Below are 19831 nucleotides of genomic sequence, written 5' to 3' on the forward strand. Positions count from 1 at the left end.
ATTAGACAGTGTAGGAGGTGAAGTGTCTGTTTTATTTCTCAGAATGCCCGCAGTCATTGTCCCGACACGAAAGCTACGCCCCTATCAATAGTCTCTCTTCAGCACCACACTTCATCCCAACCTGCCCTCTCCTCTCAAAGGATACAGGGGAGTGACGCAGGAGGATAGACGGAAAAACTGCGCCGAACCTCGAAAGAAGGATTGGGTAGGGGGTGGTGCAATAAGACAAATTATGCACACCCAATTGTAAGTCACGGAACCTCCGTTCCCTAGAACTGAGACCGAAGCACGGCCTGTCTGGTCAGAGGACGCCAGACTCACCTGTTATCTATTTTACGCATCCACCCACTAACCTTTTTATGGATGCGGCTCGAATTTTGACAATTGTTTGAGGTAGGCGAAGGTTAGATATTCGTGTTGACTGTTTTCTCACCGTGACCAGGAGACATATCCTTCCTCGAGTCAATTGAACAGGTCTAAAGCTTGAAGCGGATACAGGCCACTCCATCGTTAGAATTAGAAAATAAAATAATTTAATTGATATACCCATTTTGACGACCTAACTTGGTTTTTCTTCTGCGACTCAGGACTGATTAATTTCCCACTTGATCCTTCTATTCAAATGGAAAAATAGTGTTGGTTATAGGCTATTGGTAAGCTAATTCATCAATTTTTTATTTGCATCAGAGGGGAGGATTCGCCATACACCTTTTCGTAGCCTTTTTTTTTCTTCAACATGAATTACCTGCGTCGTCGGCTGTCGGACAGCAATTTTATGTCCAATTTGCCCAATGGGTACATGACTGACCTACAACGCCCTGACCCGCCTCAGCAAGACCCTGCAGTAGAGTCGCCTGGACCACCAGAGAGGCGTATGTCTACCAACCAACATTCTGAGGGCACTGGAAGCGGAGCCGGAGCTGGCTTTTTATCCTCCTTTACCAAAGCTGTCAAACAAACCACTGCCGCTGTCGCTGAGAAAGTCACCGAGGTAGCAGACAAAGCAGGCGTTGCCTCTGGTGCCAAGATACTCCTGGTTATTGATGACCAACAGACAGACTGGTAAGGAGATTGATGTGTAAGGCTAGACGGCATTAGACTCAAATGTGGGCCAGTAGCCTATGCTCCCAATAAACTGGTCATAATTAGGATATAATTAAAATGTACTATAGTCATAACACACACACGCGCGCGCGCGTAGGCATATAGAGCGAGACAAAGCAAGACTAATACAGTGTATGTCAAAGACATGTTATCCACAGTCATTACCTAAATAGGCCACCGAAATTGCTCGTTTGCACCACCAGCGCATTCCAGGTGGTCTCGCGTCTGCCAGGCATGGTAAACGAGACTATGCTACATATTCAGATGGTTCTGTCGTGACACATAAGGAAGCATGCAGAATGTAAAAATGTTAAAGGGATAGTTCACCCAAATTACAAAATGACACATTGGTTTCCTTTCCCTGTAAGCAGTCTATGGACAAGGTATGACCAGGTCACACCCTGGCCGAGAGCTGTGACTAAACTCATTTCAGTACCATAGAACCGACTACAACACCCTAGGTTTACACCAAGAGCAGAGGTAGCAGATATATTTGAGAATGGGCTTGAATGGAAATACATGAAAGGAAAATCAGAGGCAGGTAATAGGTCAGACACACCGAGAAATTTGACTGTCTACTTAGCACCTCTGCCCAGTGTTGGCAGTTAAAGCTGCTGTATGTAACTTTTTGGGTGACCCAACCAAATTCACATAGAAAGATAAGTTATAGATTGTCATTCTCATTGAAAGCAAGTCTAAGAAGCAGTAGATCTGTTCTATGTTTGCTATTTCTATACTTCCCATTCTTAAGTTTCGTTTTTGCTTCTTTTAATTTCAGTTTTGTACACCAGCTTCAAACAGCTGAAAATACAATATTTGTTGATTATGGAAAATATATTTCAAAGCGGTTTAGATGGTACAATGATTCTCTACACTATACTTGCTTGTTTTGTCACATTAACTGAAATTAGGCAAACTATTAGAATTTTAGCAACCAGGAAATGGCGGAGCAATTTCTGCATAGTGCACCTTTAACCTTTTGTTGTGCATATAGAACAGTTTTACCTCCGATTGGCTCCATTTAAACACGGCAGGTCACAAGGTGGCAGTAGCTTGTTTGGCTTGTGCCTGCTGTAGCTAATGTAAGCTAACTGGCAAGCTGCACTAATGTTGTTGCTAGGTAGAATTTGTAGTAAGCCCTTGGTGAAACTTAGCCACAGCTAGATAACTAGTGTAGCTAGCAACATAATTAAATAACAATGGATTCGTTTTTTGATTGAAGCAGCTGCCTGCTAGCTGTTGAGAGTCAGTGGAGTAGCTAGCTAGTTATGTTGTGCTAAATGGCGATGCAAACCATTTAGCTAACTTTAGCTAGCAAGCAAACTGGCAGTCTGGATAATGGACAGTGGTGTACTTGAGTAAAAGTAAAGATACTTTAAAGTACTACTTAAGTCGTTTTTTGGGGTATCTGTACTTTACTATTTATATTTTTGCCAACTTTTACTTTTACTTTACTACATTCCTAAAGAAAATAATACTTTTTACTCCATACATTTTACCTGACACCCAAAAGTATTGGTTACATTTTGACAGGAAAATGGTCCAATTCATAAACTTATCAAGAGAACATCCCTGGTCATCCCTACTGCCTCTGATCTGGCGGACACACTAAATACAAATGCTTTGTTTGTAAATTATGTCTGAGTGTTGAAGTGTGCCCCAGGCTATCCGCCAATAAAAAATAAAAATAAAACGTTGCCGTCTGGTTTGCTTAATATAAAGAATTTGAAATGGTTTATACTTCTACTTTTACTTTTGATACTTAAGTATATTTGAGCAATTCCATTTACATTTGATACTTAAGTATATTTAAAACCAAATACTTTTAGACTTTTACTCAAGTAGTATTTTACTGTGTGACTTTCACTTTTACTTGAGTCATTTTCTATTTAGGTATCTTTACTTTTACTCAAGTATGACCATTGAGTACTTTTTCCACCGCTGATAATGGAGAGTGAATTAAATGATTTCTTCATCATCTAGATAGCTAGGTTGGTAAATCATTTAGTGTTGTGTGCATTGTGCTGCACTTACCCATTCGTTTCATATGAAGTGTGTGTGACTGCCTGGCGCAGTTGGCAAGCGAACGTTAGCTAGCCAGCCAACAAATGAGCAGGTGCACATTATCAAACTGAACCTAACAAAAAAAAATCCTTCTTCAAGCACAAAACTCCAAAGCTCAATGTGAAAGATGTAAAGACTTGCTCTAGATTTTTATGTTTATTATGCAGTGTTATTGTTTTAGTTAGGAAGCTCATTTATTTATCTCCCAATTTTGTCTTTTATCAACCATTTTAGCTTCACAACAAAATGGAGGGAGGACATGAAACACAATCAAATAATTGAATCCAACAAAAACAGGTTTCAGTGCAGGTGGAGGTTAACCTTATCCTTAAATCATCATCTCATCCAAGGAATACTTCTCTTTGCAAAACCAAGGCTTCAAAGGCACTCTGCCACAGCCTCCACACAAACATAGCTTAGCTTAGCTTAGCTTAGCTTAGCTTAGCTTGGCTTAGCTTAGCTTAGCTTAGCTTAACTTAGCTTAGCTTAGCTTAGCTTAACTTAGCTTAGCTTAGCTTAGCTTAGCTCTCACCTGCACCTTCCCCTGGGCGGCCACACCTCAAACAAGGGTTATAAAGGGGCAGGGAAAAACAGTGAGCCAATCACATCACTCAATGAATCAAGCAATAAACAAGCTCTCTGTTAGGAGCACATTGGCAGCTAGAATTTGTGCATCATGTTCAAATCATCTATAAGTGACTTTGTTGAGCTTCACAATCAATTTGAGATACTTGTGTAAGATGCCATGATGATTTATTGTTCCAAAATAGTTAATGTTCTTCTGTTTTATTAAATGTACGTACATGTCACCATCATTTGAGTATGCTTGTGTGATAGGATAGCATTAAAAAAACGGCTGTCCAAAGTAGGCCTAGTTGCTATTCAAGTCAAATATTTTCCTACCCCTCTTGCCTCTCTTCTTTATAGGGTAAAGGTCTTCAAAGGTAAAAAGGTTCATGGTGAATTCGACATTAAGGTGGAACAGGTGGGTTGCTCTTGCACCTTTGTTTTTCCATTGTCTCTTTTCCCTGTAGAATTATTTTGGTGACTGGTTTTCCCATACAAGGCATTAAAGACATTGTGCTTTTTGTAGAATAAAGGGGTGTTTGTGTGAACGAAAGAAGAACAATTTAAGATAGAGTTAGCTTTATATTTAAGTCATTTAGCAGATGGTCTTATCCAGAGTGACATACAGTAGTTAGTGCATACATTTTAATTGGTCCCCCATGGGAATTGAACCCACAACCTTAGCGTTTCAAGTGCCATGCTCTACCAACTGAGCCACACAGGAGTTGGAGAGGTAATTTGAGGTAATACAACACCTAATGAGGCTCACAGGCCACCTCATGATGGGCATTATTGAGTGCAGGGATTGAAGCACACAGATAGACAACCCCTGCATCTAGTGACATTTTCAAACTGTGCATTGATGCTGCAGACCTACACTTACTGTATGCAATAAACAATGAATCAAAGAAAACACAAGACATAATTCACATATTGAATTATTGTTAAGTGGACTGAGAGTTGGATAATCATTAAGTGTGATAAAATGTTTTTGTCACCCTGAATCTGATAGCAATATCTATGGAAAATAAGATGATCTTATGGACCCCAAAACATTTATACCCGGTGGTGGAGTTAATGCTACCATCTGTGCTTTGTAAATGAAGACTTGAACATGTTTTGGGATTATTTTCTCTGCCTTGGGGCATTTTCCATCTCTCCTATTTCTTTCTTCTCCTTTTACTGTATGTTGCATTAGAGAGTTTCCGCTATGTGTGCCATGAGTCTCTCAGGAGTAATAGCCCTGTGCAATGAATGTCTCATTATCTGCAGAGGTGATAGTCGTTACCTTGTACAATCTGCCTCATAGTATTTGGGGACAAAAGCCATTGAATTAATACAGTAGGGTATTCCAACACCATCTGTCTTGAACAGTACCAGTCAAAAATTTGGACACACCATTTAAGTTTTATTTTTTATTTTTACTATTTTGTACATTGTAGAATAATAGTGAAGACATCAAAACTATGAAATAACACATATGGAATCATGTAGTAACTAAAGAAGTGTTAAACAAATCAAAATATATTTTATATTTGAGTTTCTTCAAATAGCCACCCTTTGGCTTGATGACAGCTTTGCACACTCTTGGCATTCTCTCAACCAGCTTCACCTGCAATGCTTTTCCAACGGTCTTGAAGGAGTTCCCACATATGCTTAGCCCTTGTTGGCTGCTTTTCCTTCACTCTGCCACCCGACTCATCCCAAACCATCTCAATTGGGTTGAGGTCGGGGGATTGTGGAGGCCAGGTCATCTGATGCAGCACTCCATCACTCTCCTTCTTGGTAAAATAGCCCTTACACAGCCTGGAGGTGTGTTGGGTAATTGTCCTGTTGAAAAACAAATGATAGTCCCACTAAGCACAAACCAGATGGGATGGCTTATCGCTGCAGAATGCTGGTAGCCATGCTGGTTAAGTATGCCTTGAATTCTAAATAAATCACAGACAGTGTCACCAACAAAGCACCCCCACACAATAACACCTCCTCCTCCATGCTTTACGGTGGGAACTACACATGCAGAGATAATCCGTTCACCCACAAAGACACGGCGGTTGGAACCAAGAATCTCCAATTTGGACTCCAGACCAAAGGACACATTTCCACCGGTCTAATGTCCATTGCTCGTGTTTCTTGGCCTAAGCAGGTCTCTTCTTCTTATTGGTGTCCTTTAGTAGTGGTTTCTTTGCAGCAATTCGACCATGAAGGCCTGATTCACACAGTACCCTCTGAACAGTTGATGTTGAGATGTGTCTGTGACTTGAACTCTGTGAAGCATCTATTTGGGCTGCAATTCCTGAGGCTGGTAACTCTAATGAACTTATCCTCTGCAGCAGAGGTAACTCTGGGTCTTCCAGTCCTCATGAGAGCCAGTTTCATCATAGCACTTGATAGTTTTTACGACTGCACTTGAAGAAACTTTCAAAGTCCTTGAAATGTATTGACTGAACTTCATGTCTTAAAGTAATGATGGACTGTCGTTTCTCTTTGCTTACTTGAGCTGTTCTTGCCATAATATGGACTTGGTCTTTTACCAAATAGGGCTATCTTCTCTATACCCCCCTACCTTGTCACAACACAACTGATTGGCTCAAAAGCATTAAGAAGGAAAGAAATTCCACAAATTAACTTTTAAGAAGGCACACCTGTTAATTGAAATGCATTCCAGGTGACTACCTCATGAAGCTGGTTGAGAGAATGCCAAGAGTGTGCAAAGCTGTCATCAAGGCAAATGGTGGCTATTTGAATAATCTCAAATATAAAATATATTTTGATTTGTTTAACACTTTTTGGTTACTACATGATTCCATATGTGTTATTTCATAGTTTTGATGTCTTCACTATTATTCTACAATGTAAAAATGATGTTTGACTGGGATTGCAACCTGTTACGAATTTGCAAAACGTACAATATACTAAGAGTTAGGGTTAGGGATTAGAGTTAAGGTTAAGGTTAGGGTTAAGTTTAGGAGTTAGGTTAAAGGGTTAAGGTTAGGGGAAGGGTTAGCTAAAAGGGTTAAGGTTAGGGTTAGGTGAAGGGTTAGCTAAAATGGTTAAGGTTAGGGTTAGGGTGAGGGGAAGAGTTAGCCAACATGCTAAGTAGTCGCAAAGTAGATACAAATTAGTAAGGAGTTGAAAAGTTGCTAATTAGCTAAAATGCTTAAGTTGTCTGTGATGAGACCTGACTTTCATTTTTGCCTTAATTATCCATCTGTCTTATGTAACCATACAAACGTAACATATCATACTAAATGGAGTATTTCGGATTTACGTACAGAATAATACAAAATAATCTGAGACCAGGTTGGGGATTGACACTGATGTTTTCCATTCAGGCTGACTTCTCTGAAATCAACTTGATAGCTCATGCTACGGGGGCCTATAGTGTTGATATAGAAGCAATCCGGAATGAAACCAAGGTCACCAAGTAAGTCTACTGTACATCCTTTGAATACAGTGTTCTACGTGCTGTTTAAAGGCTGAGTGCATTCAAAAACATGATTTTCATGTGTTTTATATTTCCACACTATGAGGTTGGAATAATACTGTGAAATTGTGAAAATGATGATAATGCCCTTTTAGTGTAAGAGCTGCTTGAAAAGACCACCTGGTGACAGTCCTAGCTAAAGTCTTGCTTGAGAAATTGCTCTTTGTGAAGAAGCTATAATTTTTTTTTTTTTACCATTTTAATTTAAAGCAATCACAGCAAGATACTTAATTGTTACCCAGAAATTATTTGATATTGAGAAAAAAACTGCTGCATTGGACCTTTAAGATAGTCATAAACAAAACAAAGATCATCAGTGTGTCATGATTTCTGATGTTACAAGACATGCAGGATTTCTTACAGGTTTCAAGTGCAATACCAGAATAAAATGTTCATATGTCTGTCTGAATATAATGTATTGATAATTTGTGGAATTGTTTTGTATTTTCTATTTTGCAAGATGTTTCAGGCCTGACTTTGTGCTGGTTAGGCAGCATGCCTTCAGTATGGCCAAGAATGGAGACCACCGACACATAGTGATTGGGTTGCAGTATGCTGGTCTCCCAGGTGTAAACTCTCTGCACTCTGTCTACAACTTCTGTGACAAACCATGGGTGGTAAGTAGTGTTGCCCGGTATACTAAAACTTCGGTACTTTTTTTATGCTAGAACATAAAAAATGGTTTGGTACTAGATTTTTTGTTACTTTCGGTACTTCTATCAAATGTGGCTCACGTCGTCTAGTAATTGAGAGAGGATCACGTCTGTCTATCAGCGCAGCCGATGTCCCCTTACAGCGCACCGTGCCTGCTCCACTTAAGGCAGCCGCATACATAGGTTAGGTTTGCTTCTAGCAGAACTCGGCTATGCGAAACGAACGTCTGTGCTCTGCAATATTACTGTTGTTTGTCCCTCTTGAGCCACCGTAGCTATAACATACCCAGTAACACTTTCTCAAAATAGGCTGAATTAATCTAAGATAAATCAAAAATCTGTAATTCATTTTGACGTTTTTTACATCTAACTAAGATGTTTGGTGCAGTATTTCTCAACTGGAAAAATTTGCATGAAACCTAGTCTTCTCTCGTTGAATGACAATGAACACTTCATTGAATAATCCCGTCCATAGCTCCCACTCCTACTAGGAGTAGGACTATTGACCAATCACTGATGAAGGGGCGTAGACTTCGGCTACCGAACCTCAACTTGTGTCAAGAACAAATGTTGTGTGCACGAACAGCCGAAAAAAAACCTGCCGAAGACCAAAACGAACCAAAACGTCACAAAATCTAATCATAGTATATGCACAAACTGTTTTGACTGGGAAGCATACGGTATGCTTAACTCATTGCTAGTTCTAGCCTGTCCCGAAGGAACCACTGCACTCACTGGGAGTCTGGGCTCCTCAAGTTAACACACTTGAATAATGCAACACGGCAAAATGTTGCAACTGTTAATTACTGTTCGCAAAACAATGTCCATTACATGCAAAGAACACTTTCAATGCAAGAAGATACCGGTAGCTCCCAGCTTTGTAGGCTAACTTTCCTTTCTAGCTTACAGCTGAAGCTAACATCAATTCACTACCCTGGTACGTTGTTTGTGATAATATGCAAACCATAACGCAAAACATGCTGATTTCAGTCGGGATTTTAGCATGTAAATCTTGGTGGGGCAAAAAAAAATATATATTATGTAAACGCATGCCAGCAAAGCCACTACACAACACAACAGTAAACAATACATTAATTGCACTATAACGGTGACAAACGGTGCCCACAAACTGTTAGGGCCTACATAAAGCTTTCCCAACAGCAGAGCTTTCTTTTCAGTACCATGGAGTGAATCCTTACCACTGCTACACCTGGCTGTCAGCGGAGCCTTGTCTGGCAGCGAAACAGTTCATTCAATCTCATTTACTGCCTTTTTTAAAAACATAGCTGATATGGCTGACTTGCTTAAACAAATGTGGTTTCTACTGACAATTGAGATGTACAAACTATGGCATAAGGGAACGATGAGCGGATAAGAGGCAATCCGTAATTTCGATTAAGACATTAATGAGCGAGCTAAGACGGATGTAGTCAATATAACTATTTGTTCAGCACTTTTGAACATGGGCCGTTCTTACAGTATTCTCCCTGTACACCAAGTCAGAACTGTAGGATAAATAAAGGGGGCATATAAGCAGACAATTTAAGCTCTTATAATATTTGATGATGACATTTCTCTAGAACAGGCTATAGGCTACATGTGCACCACCAAGTCAGAACAGTAGGCTAAGTTATGAGGGGGAAAGTGACCAAATTATTAGGGTGAGGCACATGGGCTACTAACAGCTCACTACACAACATACACTTAGTATTGCTTTCTTAGCTACTGTATACATATCTCCCTGGCATATTACATAATTTATGCAGCAGCATACAATACATTTTTGTGCTGTGCTTACTTGAACAGGAAGGTGGCACGGCAGTCCTTCTTGTGGGCAGATTTTGTCATCAAACTTTGTCATCAAAGTCTGGCGTTCTCTGGATATATAGTGCTTTCAAGACAACTGAGAACTCTGAAAAAAACAGGGTCGAATCATGACGTCAGTGATCTTCAGGTCAGAGCTCTAGAAAGAGGCCTGAGTTCCCAACTTGGAATTCCGAGTTGGATGACCATTCAAAACTTATTTTCCCAGTGGGGCTCGTTTTTTTCAGAGTTCCCAGTTGTGTTGAACTCACTGAAGTCTGAGATTTCCCAGTTCCGAGTTTCCAGTTGTTTTGAATGCGGCAGAAGTAATGCTGGATTGACAGCATGGCCAATGTTTTTAACCTTTTCTGGCCCATGGTGTTGCATGTGAATGTTTATCCTTTTAAGCTTGGAAAATAGACCCTTAAACCCAGACTTGGACCACACACCCTCTCCATTGAATAGCAGGCTATTGATTGCTTTGCAACACTTGCAGTTAGCCACTGATTACTTCCAAACCACTCATTGTTGAATTTGCGATTTCCATCTTGTTGTGTAATGTTTATGTCCAATGGCCGATGAGCACCGATACGTTTTATCTATAATTTCTCTTCATATGACAAGGATCGAAAAGGATTTGCCAGTAGATTGTCGACTTGATTCATGATGATGACTGCTTGTCTAGCTTGCTAGCTAAGATTTTGAAAGTATGATGTTGACATGATCAGTCCAATCAAAGCTACGGTAGATATAATGTGATTTGACGTCATTTTATGTGTGGCCAATGACCTTGAGCCTTCTTGGATGGGCACTTCTAATGTAAATCAATGGCAGCACCCAAGGGGCTTGAATTTTCAAGCTCTCCCCATAGATGTTGCAGTGACTAGTCTCCCCATGAGTGACAGAACACTGAGCCCATCACGGCACAACTAGAGAACATTACCAACCCCTACGCTTTTTATTTTCCGCTGGCTGCCCCACCACCACAGAAAGCACTGAGCTAGGCTGAAACACCTGCATTTTGAAGCTGCCTTACTCAAGAAAACAAAAAAGAGACCATGTTTGTATGCGGCTTTATTAACTCAATGATGTTTTCTTTACATTGTTTGCAAACTGATATGTGACACGTATTAATGCCAAAATAACATGCAAAACAGGCAACAGCTAAACAGGTGGGGCTCAAAACAATGAATGATGGGTCGCCACTGGCTGATTTCAAAGCTGATTGTCACCAAAAACCATACAGTCATTGCAAAAAACATTATTCATTCACTTCGTCTCCCTCGCCTCAGTCACATCACTCCTGTTTCTCTCGCTGTGTGTGAATGACGTCATTAGACCTTAAAGAGACAGTGCACACCTTTATAAAAGAAGAGATTGCTTCTTCTACTGTATGCAAATGTTTTTGATCAGTACTATAAAATAGGTCCCAAATGGAAAGGAAACAGATCATTTTCCATCTGTAACCCCATGAAATCCGCCAAAATAAGCTCAATAACTCAATGGATGCACATACTCCTATTGAATATGCATTCACCTGTATTGTGAATAGGCCTAGTCTACAGCTTGATTTAATAATCAGATTACCGTTATGTACTTAGATTGGTAAAAACAAAGTCAAATTGTTTGTATGCTTGTATAATTGATTCATTAATACATACATGGCTGTCTCTGAAAAATGGACATCAAACATTTCAAATGTAATGATATTGAACTCAAAAGATCTGTCTGGATCATGTGCCATTATGTGACTTTGGCTAATACGCCTTCTTTTTCTGCCATGGTATCGTTTTGGTATCGTTTTTAATATCGTTTTGGTATCAAGTATCATGATGGTATCGAGTATTGTGATACTAAAAGTCTGACAACACTAGTGGCAATATAAAGCAGATGAAATGTTGTTTTTCTTTCTTTTTCTGTTCCTCCTAATCTAATTCAAGTATACAGACACTGACTGCTAGACAGATCATGACTATTGATTTAACTGTAAAGGTAACCTCTTTTGTGTATTATCATGTCTCGTTTCAGTTTGCTAATATGGTGAGATTGTACAAACAACTGGGACCAGAGGAATTCCCACTGATCGAGCAGGTTTACTATCCCAACCACAGGGAAATGGTGGGTGTTCTGCCATCTGCTTCTCTCTACTCCTCCCCCACCACGACATGACCATGTCCTCACACTAGACAGACCTAAGCACAGTCTAATAGGTTGCCCCTCTGTTTGGATGACACACATGTTTCGGTGTCCAGTAAGACTAAGACAAGGACAAAGGAATAGCTAGCTCACATCAATATTCTCAGATCTAATTACAGCAATCTATCTTAATACTGGCTCTGATCAGACTCAGGGTGCATTTGTACAGGTCCTAGTAGAGCCAGAGTAGGTTTGATTATTCCTATGCCCTATGGATCCCCTCAGTAGCACTGCACTGAGATCAGTGTCTGTGTCTGTGTTGCCGCAGTGCTGCCCCCCTCCACCCCTGCAGTCTCAGGCCTGCTCTCGGCTCAGCTCGCCTCAACGATCAACATGAATCATTCCATAACTGGAGTTTTACTTCTCCTTTTTGGGCTCATGCTGGCCTCAGCATTTTTCACACAATGAAGTAGATGTAGATTTTGTAATTACAAGGCTTCTCACTCAGTTGATTTCACTGTAGCATCTTATCTATATAGCCCACTAAAACTTGAGGTGGCTTTCTTATTTAGCTGCATCCTGACACTTTCAGCAAATAACAGCAACTTTGAGTTTATAGTTTACTCAATTAGCAATTTACTAAGAAATGCTGTGCTGTACATTACCTTTAGTCAAACAAACATACATGTCTGAAGACTGTGTAGTATGATGTTTGCCAATGGAGGATGTTGTGTTGTCTTTTGCACCAGATCACCACTCCTGGTTTCCCTGTGGTGGTGAAAATGGGCCATGCCCACTCAGGGATGGGAAAGGTAGGACTGGACTGCTCTTGTTACTGTTGTAAATGAGATAAAGTAGGCCTGGATCAGTGTTTATGCTTCACAAATCATTACTATGAACTTAATCTTATTCAATCATATCTTTACCCTGTAGGTGAAAGTGGACAATCAATATGACTTCCAAGATATTGCCAGTGTTGTTGCCCTGACCAAGACCTATGCCACATCTGAACCTTTCATTGACGCAAAGTACGATGTCCGCATCCAAAAGATTGGAGACAATTACAAGGCCTACATGTGAGTGAAATAAATTAGCTCCTTGTTGTGGTGTGACTCTGAGGTCAATCCATTCTACACATTTCCAAGCTATTTAGCACAGGCTACAGATCAAAGACCAACTAGATCCATTTAGACTGCATATCCCAACATTGATGTGAATTAGATGATCAAGAGAGAACATGCTAAATGGTAGATCTTGTCTTTTTAACAGGCGGACATCGATTTCAGGGAACTGGAAAACCAACACTGGTTCAGCCATGCTGGAGCAGATAGCCATGTCAGACAGGTGAGTGCTAACACAGACTGGGCCTTTGTGCATCAGACAGACAGCAGTGGGTTCCGTAGTTAGTAACGGTGTTCTCCAACATCATAGGTATCGGATGTGGGTGGACTCCTGCTCTGAGGTGTTTGGTGGTTTGGATATGTGCGCTGTGGAGGCTCTGCATGGGAAAGATGGCAAGGATTACATCATAGAGGTAAAGGATTAGAAGTATTTTAAACTATTTACATCAAGTTGCTCTTATACCTGTGTAGTAACACTGTAATAACACTGATATCAACATTGTATTAACATTTCATTTCCCCTCTCGTTCTCGCAGGTGGTGGGCTGCTCCATGCCCCTGATTGGAGACCAGCAGGATGAAGACCGTGCTCAAATTGCAGAATTGGTCGTCTCCAAAATGAATCAGACAGTCCCACACACTGCAAGTCCCTCTGCTGTCCGCCCCACAGCTGCACAGCCCGCACAGGTGACACACTGTTGCTAACCACAACTCAGTTTATTACACTTATAATGAGTTAACAATTGTCAAAAGGCGTGTGTTTAGATGAGTGGTCTCTTTTGTTAATTGGCCAGTATATTTGGTCAAAATATCAACTAAAAGTGTATTTGTAACCCATTAACTCTGTGTCTCATTGTGATATGTTGGCCATGCAGAAAGCTGCATCCCCTCAGCCCATCTCACAACCCAAAGTGCCACAGGCTCAGCAACGCCCTCCTCCACAAGGTAAGACAATGGATCTATATTAAGGTCCCAAATCCCAATGGACACTATTTGCTTTTGTGCATTAGCTGGTAATAAGATAGCTACATTGTTGTTTTTAAATGACTGCTTGATAGGGACTCTGGACTCTGGATAAACAGTGCTCTGTCTCCTCCAGGTGGCCCACAACAGGCCCCCACCAGCACTGCTGCCCCTCGCCAAGGCCCCCCCTCCCAGCAGCGCCCCTCACCCCAAGGCCAGCCCCCTGCACATGCCCAGCCCCCTGCCCCCAGCTCCAACACCCAGAACCCCCCTGCCCAGGCACCACAGCAGGCCAGACAGGCCAACCCAGGAGCTGGGGCCCAGCAGCGTCCCCCAGGGCAGGGGCAGAAACCCCCCTCTGCTCAGGGCTCCCCCCAGCGATCCATGAGCCAGGGGGGCTCCCCTCAGAGCCAGAGGCCACAGCAGTCAGGTCCCCAGCAGCAGCAGAGACCTCCCCCTGGAGGCCAGGGCCAGAAGCCCACAGGGGGCCAGCCCCAGCAGAGGCCCCAGCAGAAGCCAGGCCAGCCCGCCAGGCAGCAGTCCCAGGGAGGAGGTTCCCAGGCCCCCCAGCAGCAGAGGGCTCCAGCCCAGCAAGGTCGCCCCGGGGCCCCTACCACTCAGCAGCCCCGCCCTAGTGCCCAGGGCCAGGGAGGCCCCGGAGGGAAACCCCCTCTGCAGCAGAAGCCCCAGCCCCCGCTGAAGCCCAGCCATGACCACCCTGCTATGGGAGCCACCCCTCCACTGAAGTAAGCAAAGCTTTCCTAAAATATTCCAAAACATTCAATACAATATACTTTTAGCTTAGTGTATCCTAACTGTATTACTCAATAGCTCAATATTTGATGTAACATCCTCCTGTTGTTTTTGCCAGATGTAAATTGACACCAGTCAGCCACACAGGATGCTCTGTCTATCTCACTCTAAAATAAGGATGGTTGTATAACTGATGAGAGGATTCTATGTTCCAGATTTAGCTTTCATTTATTTTTTATCTTCACCATGGGGACTGATGTGCATGATCCTGTTATTCCTGTAGGCTAGATATTGAGATAAATATAGAATATGCAAATAATCTATGTTTTGTAATGGGATATGTTAGAAGATCTTCATAGTGTGATTCGTTATTTGATCGACATTACAAATGTTTGGACTGGGTGTGCATGAATCACTCATATGCCTAAATCTTGTGGACTTTTTTGTATTATGTAAAATCATGCTCAAAGGAAGGTTTTTTCACACTTTGTGTACTGCACACTATTCCAGAAGCCTTTTTCAAATGACTGCCATCAACTAGAATTTCCTGCACTCCCTCAAACCTTTTCTTTGTTTGACAAACCTTGGGACTTTGTTGTAGTTAATATTTTGTACTCCCCTTTATCATTGGTCTTCAAAATAATTTGCAGAAACTGTAGAATTGTGTGTTAAAATAATTACAATTGAGCATGCGATTATATGCATGACTGATCAAGTTTTGATTCAGATTATTCTTCACAGGGTTAAACTATAACATTAAATGTGTCCAATTTCAGGATACACTGAAAAAGTCATGAAGACATGGTGGCTATTACTTTTCCATTGATGACCAGGAAATTACAAGGACCATTTTTGATCATGCTAGATTTCATGGTCTCATTGACGAGAGGTTGGTATTGTATTAAATACCATCGGTATGACCATGTTCAATTTCTTAGTAATTCTCTGGTGATTAATGAAAAATGAAGTTTTTACATAATTTAAAACTAGAGTAGTGTTCTTAGAAAAAGGAAGAAAGGAATCGCTGCTAGGATACACAACAGTAGGTCTTTGTAGATTGAAGGTGCTCTTTGGTGAAGGGGTTAATTGGTCATTAAAAAAACAAGGAAGAGCAAGGTACTCGTCATATCATTAAAATACCTTTATCGGTACGGCATGTTCAATGGAACAAAGATTTAAAAGAGTAGTGTTCCTTAGTGCATGTGATAGAGGGCACAAATGTGGAAGGAGTCGGAGAAAGTGTTATGTAGTAGATTATGTAGGCTTCTAGAGTATATTGCATCAGGAATATGGCTTTAACAAGCTATTAACAGTCAAAGCTGCAAGCAATTCCTTCAATTCATTTCTCGTTGTGCCCTCCAGAACTAGGAACCCTGGTCAAAATAAAAATAGAAAAAGAGCATGCGTTTGCATACAGATCAGTCATTCACTGATCAAGTTGAGCTGATCAATGCACTGAATCAGTTATGTAATGAATTACATTACATACTGAAGGAACTCGTCTCTCTCTCTCTCTTTCTCCAGCCATGCCCTAGTCTTACCATTCCATGGGTTTGCTGCATGACGTTAATAGCCTCTTCCTCTCCTCTATTGCCATTTCCTCTCTTTATAGCAAGTCCCAGTCTCTTACCAATGCCTTCAACATTCCAGAAACCCCAGCCCCGCAGGCCAGCCTTAGCCAGGACGAGGTGAAGGCTGAGACCATACGCAACCTACGCAAATCTTTTGCCAGTCTCTTTTCAGACTGAGAGATGGAGTAAGCCCCCCTCCCACACCGACAGAAAGACAGACAGACTGAAAGACAGACCCTTCCCTGCCAATGCGCAAAGGACCAACAGGACTTCACCTCCCTATTATTGACATTGATGTACATTGATGTGAAACTGCATTATACAACACCCACTGCCTATACATATCAAGACCACACATAGACTATAATACAGCTAGGTTTGTTGGTGTCAGTCTGAAACATTCCCAGTCACCTTCCCATTCAAAATGATTTGTACACTCACACACACACACACACACACACACACACACACACACAAACAAACAATTATCTTGTTGTTGCACGTGTGTTTAAATTTCTGAAAAAAGTAAGGGTGAAGATTCTTGTCCCTTTATAAATGGTGTTTATACAGTGACTGTTTGTATGGTATGTATTGAAAGATATCTGCTTGGTCATCCTTTGATCATTTTGAATGTTTTTTATGCTAATAGTGGGATCAATACACTGGTAATCTTCATGAAAGTGTTCCCAGTTTTCTGTTGTTACTGTAAAATCATAGTGACACTTTTGACCAACTTTTGGTTGGCTCTCAAAGGAACCATCACTCAGTTCATTGTTACAGTAAAGCAACACAACATCTGTTTGAGCTACCCATTTATTCTAAGTGATGTTGTTTTAGATGCATGTCAATAAAGGAGGTATGGTTGCAGTTTCAACCACTCACTTTGGCGCTTGTAACCGTGTTGTCACATGTAATTAGCTAGAGTAGTTAGCATAGCAAAAGGATGTGTTTTTTGTGAGAATGCCGTTGCTGCCTCCCTCTCCCTTCTTCTGTTAGGACAAAACCCCAATAGCTCTCAACTTGGAAAACATGCCTTACACAGACACAGAGTTCAGTCAGATCAAATGGTGTTGTCTCAGGGATGTCCTGGTGATTGTGACACATGCGTGTCAGGAGTCAGGTCTTCCATACGTTGCACTGTAATTAGGATAATGATCTACTGCAAATGAAAGCAAAAGCATGTGTTTTTATTGAGGTAGAATGTATTTGTTCTTTGAAATGTATTTGCACACGAAGTATAACAAAATCATACTTGAATACATGAGCCAAGAGATATTTTTTAGATTTTAATGTCAGTTTGTCAGATTGCAGAGACACAGCCAGCTTAGTACTCTATTTTACCAGCCCACAAGGGCCTGTAATGCTGCTGTCTCTGTGAGTGGAGAGTGTCTGGGTGCCTGTCCTGTCTGTCCCCTGGCTCCCAACAGGGTCACAGCTTGTGACCAGGAGTACAAAGAAATGCTCAGCCAAGGAATGTCCCATGGATCATGTATGCAGTGTAAAATAAATGCACTGGTATTCCCCCTGTGAGATATACCACTGCATTATACTTCTGTTTGATTTTTTACTCATAACACTTTCTCCCCAAAATATAAATCAATGACCCCTTTGATAATTGGTCAGAAATAGAGCCCATTGCTGAAACCTCTTTCTAGGGCACTAAACATGTCTTCCAAAAAGAGTGTGTTCCATGTCAACATGGCAATATGTTTTTTTGGAGCCAATTCGGAAAGTCCCTATCTCCCTGCAAAGCCCCTGCGCATCGCCTCCTTTGTGTATCCACAGTGACCCCTTGTGATAAGTGGTGCATAAACGTGTTCATGTTGTTCTGTAAAACTGTCAAACCAAATAGAAATGTTGTACAGATAGTGACATACAAATTATGCAGATTCGTCACGTTTTCACCCCTGCTGCTGGCTGTGCTTGTTAATATTTTGTGTGTTTTCAATGAATACTTGTGGATCTTGGTTGATTTTTGGCATTTCTATCATTCATTTTTGGGAATTAAGCCCTTTTTAGTACTGGCATTTACTGTCATGGATTATTTCTACTTTTTGAAGAAGCTTTTTTAACTTCAGTTTCTCTTCTATTCAGGATTACGTCTTTGTTTTTCGAACGTCTCTTAAACTTCTAATCATAGGACTCAAATGTAAATCATAACTCAGCAAACAGAATTGTCATGGTATACCATTTTGTGTGGATCACAGAAACCTCAAATGATACCTCCTACAAATCTGTGAAATTAACTTGTCTGGATGAAGGCATGATTGGCATGCATTGTTACTGTTTTACTCTGCTCTCTGCCTCTGCTTGTAACAGAGTGGTATGCTTTCCATCCTATAACTCATAGCTATGTTTGGAGTTATAATCCTCCTGTGGATTATACATTGGGGTGGCATGATAACAAGTGGTTATCTTGATGAATCCTATTTGTTGATATTCATAGATGTGTGTGTTGACATGGTACATGTTTCTTTTAAATGTTTACATTATTTTTAATAGATATATTTGAATGTATGTTTACAATTGGTAGGCTATGCCTTTTTCCTTTGGTAAAGTGGTTTTCCTGTTTCTAAATGCAGGTTTTTTATTTTGTAAAAGTTTTATCTGTTATCTGCACTATGAATTTCTGTGAAATTGATTGTCAATATTGATGCCTGCCAGATGTATAAAATAAGAAATCTATATATGTATCTAAAATAAACAACAATCAAGAGGAAATATTAAATATTAAATATATTGTAAATCATGGTGGAGTGTTAAAATACCTGTAGAAACGTATATTTGATGTTATTTGCAATGTAGCTGAATAATTATGTGAAAATTACTATGCTATCAACATGCGCACATATTCAATAAAGTTCAAGACCAATAGTGACATTGATTCTTTTTTATGTGCAAATGATGAATGATTCAGATAAAAAAATAACTTATCATTGAGTAGATATGATGACAGCAAGCCCAGAGAAAAACGGTGAATGGCCAATGGCTCATTTCCTCTGTGGAGTTATAGCATAGTTGCATACAGTACAGTCCCACTGGCTATCCTAAGTTGAATGCACCAATTTGTAAGTCGCTCTGGATAAGAGCGTCTGCTAAATGACTTAAATGTAAATGTAAAATAAGCTATTCTATACATAATGTTTGACTCAATAACATTGGTGTAATAAGGTTTAGCTCTACCAATGTAACCACAAGGTGGTGCAGGGTTGCAGTCTGACTGACCAGCCAGATAAAGGCCTTTACAGTATGTACTGTGAACTTTATCACACGCACAATGCACCAAAATGAGATCCTAGTTTCAAAATACAGTATCTAGAGTGGAATGGCCTTAATTATTGGTGTCTTTTCTGATGATGTCTTTCTTATCATTTGTATTTATTTATTTTATTTTACCTTTATTTAACCAGGTAAGCCAGTTGAGAACACGTTCTCATTTACAACTGCGACCTGGCCAAGATAAAGCAAAGCAGTGCGATAAAAACAACAACACAGAGTTACATATGGGGTAAACATAAAGTCAAAAATACAACAGAAAATATATATACAGTGTGTGCGAATGTAGTAAGTTATGGAGGTAAGGCAATAAATAGGCCATAGTGCAAAATAG

The 19831-nt window shown here is 40.6% G+C and overlaps 1 protein-coding gene across 3 annotated transcripts; it reads left to right on the forward strand.

Moving 5' to 3' along the window:
- The first annotated feature begins 64 nt into the window (after window positions 1-64).
- Window positions 65-19099, forward strand: LOC121530846 (synapsin-1). 3 transcript variants are annotated; one of them, XM_041836132.2, is made up of 13 exons: window positions 65-1062; window positions 4096-4153; window positions 7071-7162; window positions 7683-7839; window positions 11707-11796; window positions 12564-12626; window positions 12748-12890; window positions 13084-13158; window positions 13246-13348; window positions 13472-13621; window positions 13810-13879; window positions 14034-14643; window positions 15427-16245. In XM_041836132.2, exons 1-13 carry the CDS (start codon window positions 737-739, stop codon window positions 15434-15436), a joined length of 1947 nt encoding a protein of 648 aa, XP_041692066.2. In that variant the 5' UTR covers window positions 65-736; the 3' UTR covers window positions 15437-16245. The 3 variants fall into 3 exon arrangements, with proteins under 3 accessions (XP_041692066.2, XP_041692065.2, XP_045082821.1); XM_041836131.2 differs by lacking the exon at window positions 15427-16245 and adding an exon at window positions 16301-19099 and having other exon boundaries at window positions 67-1062; XM_045226886.1 differs by lacking the exon at window positions 15427-16245 and adding an exon at window positions 16263-19099 and having other exon boundaries at window positions 68-1062.
- The last annotated feature ends 732 nt before the right edge of the window (window positions 19100-19831 follow it).

The sequence above is a fragment of the Coregonus clupeaformis genome, chromosome 18 (genome assembly GCF_020615455.1).
Source record: "Coregonus clupeaformis isolate EN_2021a chromosome 18, ASM2061545v1, whole genome shotgun sequence".
Classification (NCBI taxonomy): domain Eukaryota; kingdom Metazoa; phylum Chordata; class Actinopteri; order Salmoniformes; family Salmonidae; genus Coregonus; species Coregonus clupeaformis.

Coding starts and splice junctions, on each gene's coding strand:
- LOC121530846 (XM_045226886.1), top strand. CDS start 737: ATGAATTACCTGCGTCGTCGGCTGTCGGACAGCAATTTTATGTCCAAT. Junction 11,797..12,563: donor ATCCCAACCACAGGGAAATG/GTGGGTGTTCTG, acceptor CTTTTGCACCAG/ATCACCACTCCTGGTTTCCC. Junction 12,891..13,083: donor GACAATTACAAGGCCTACAT/GTGAGTGAAATA, acceptor TCTTTTTAACAG/GCGGACATCGATTTCAGGGA.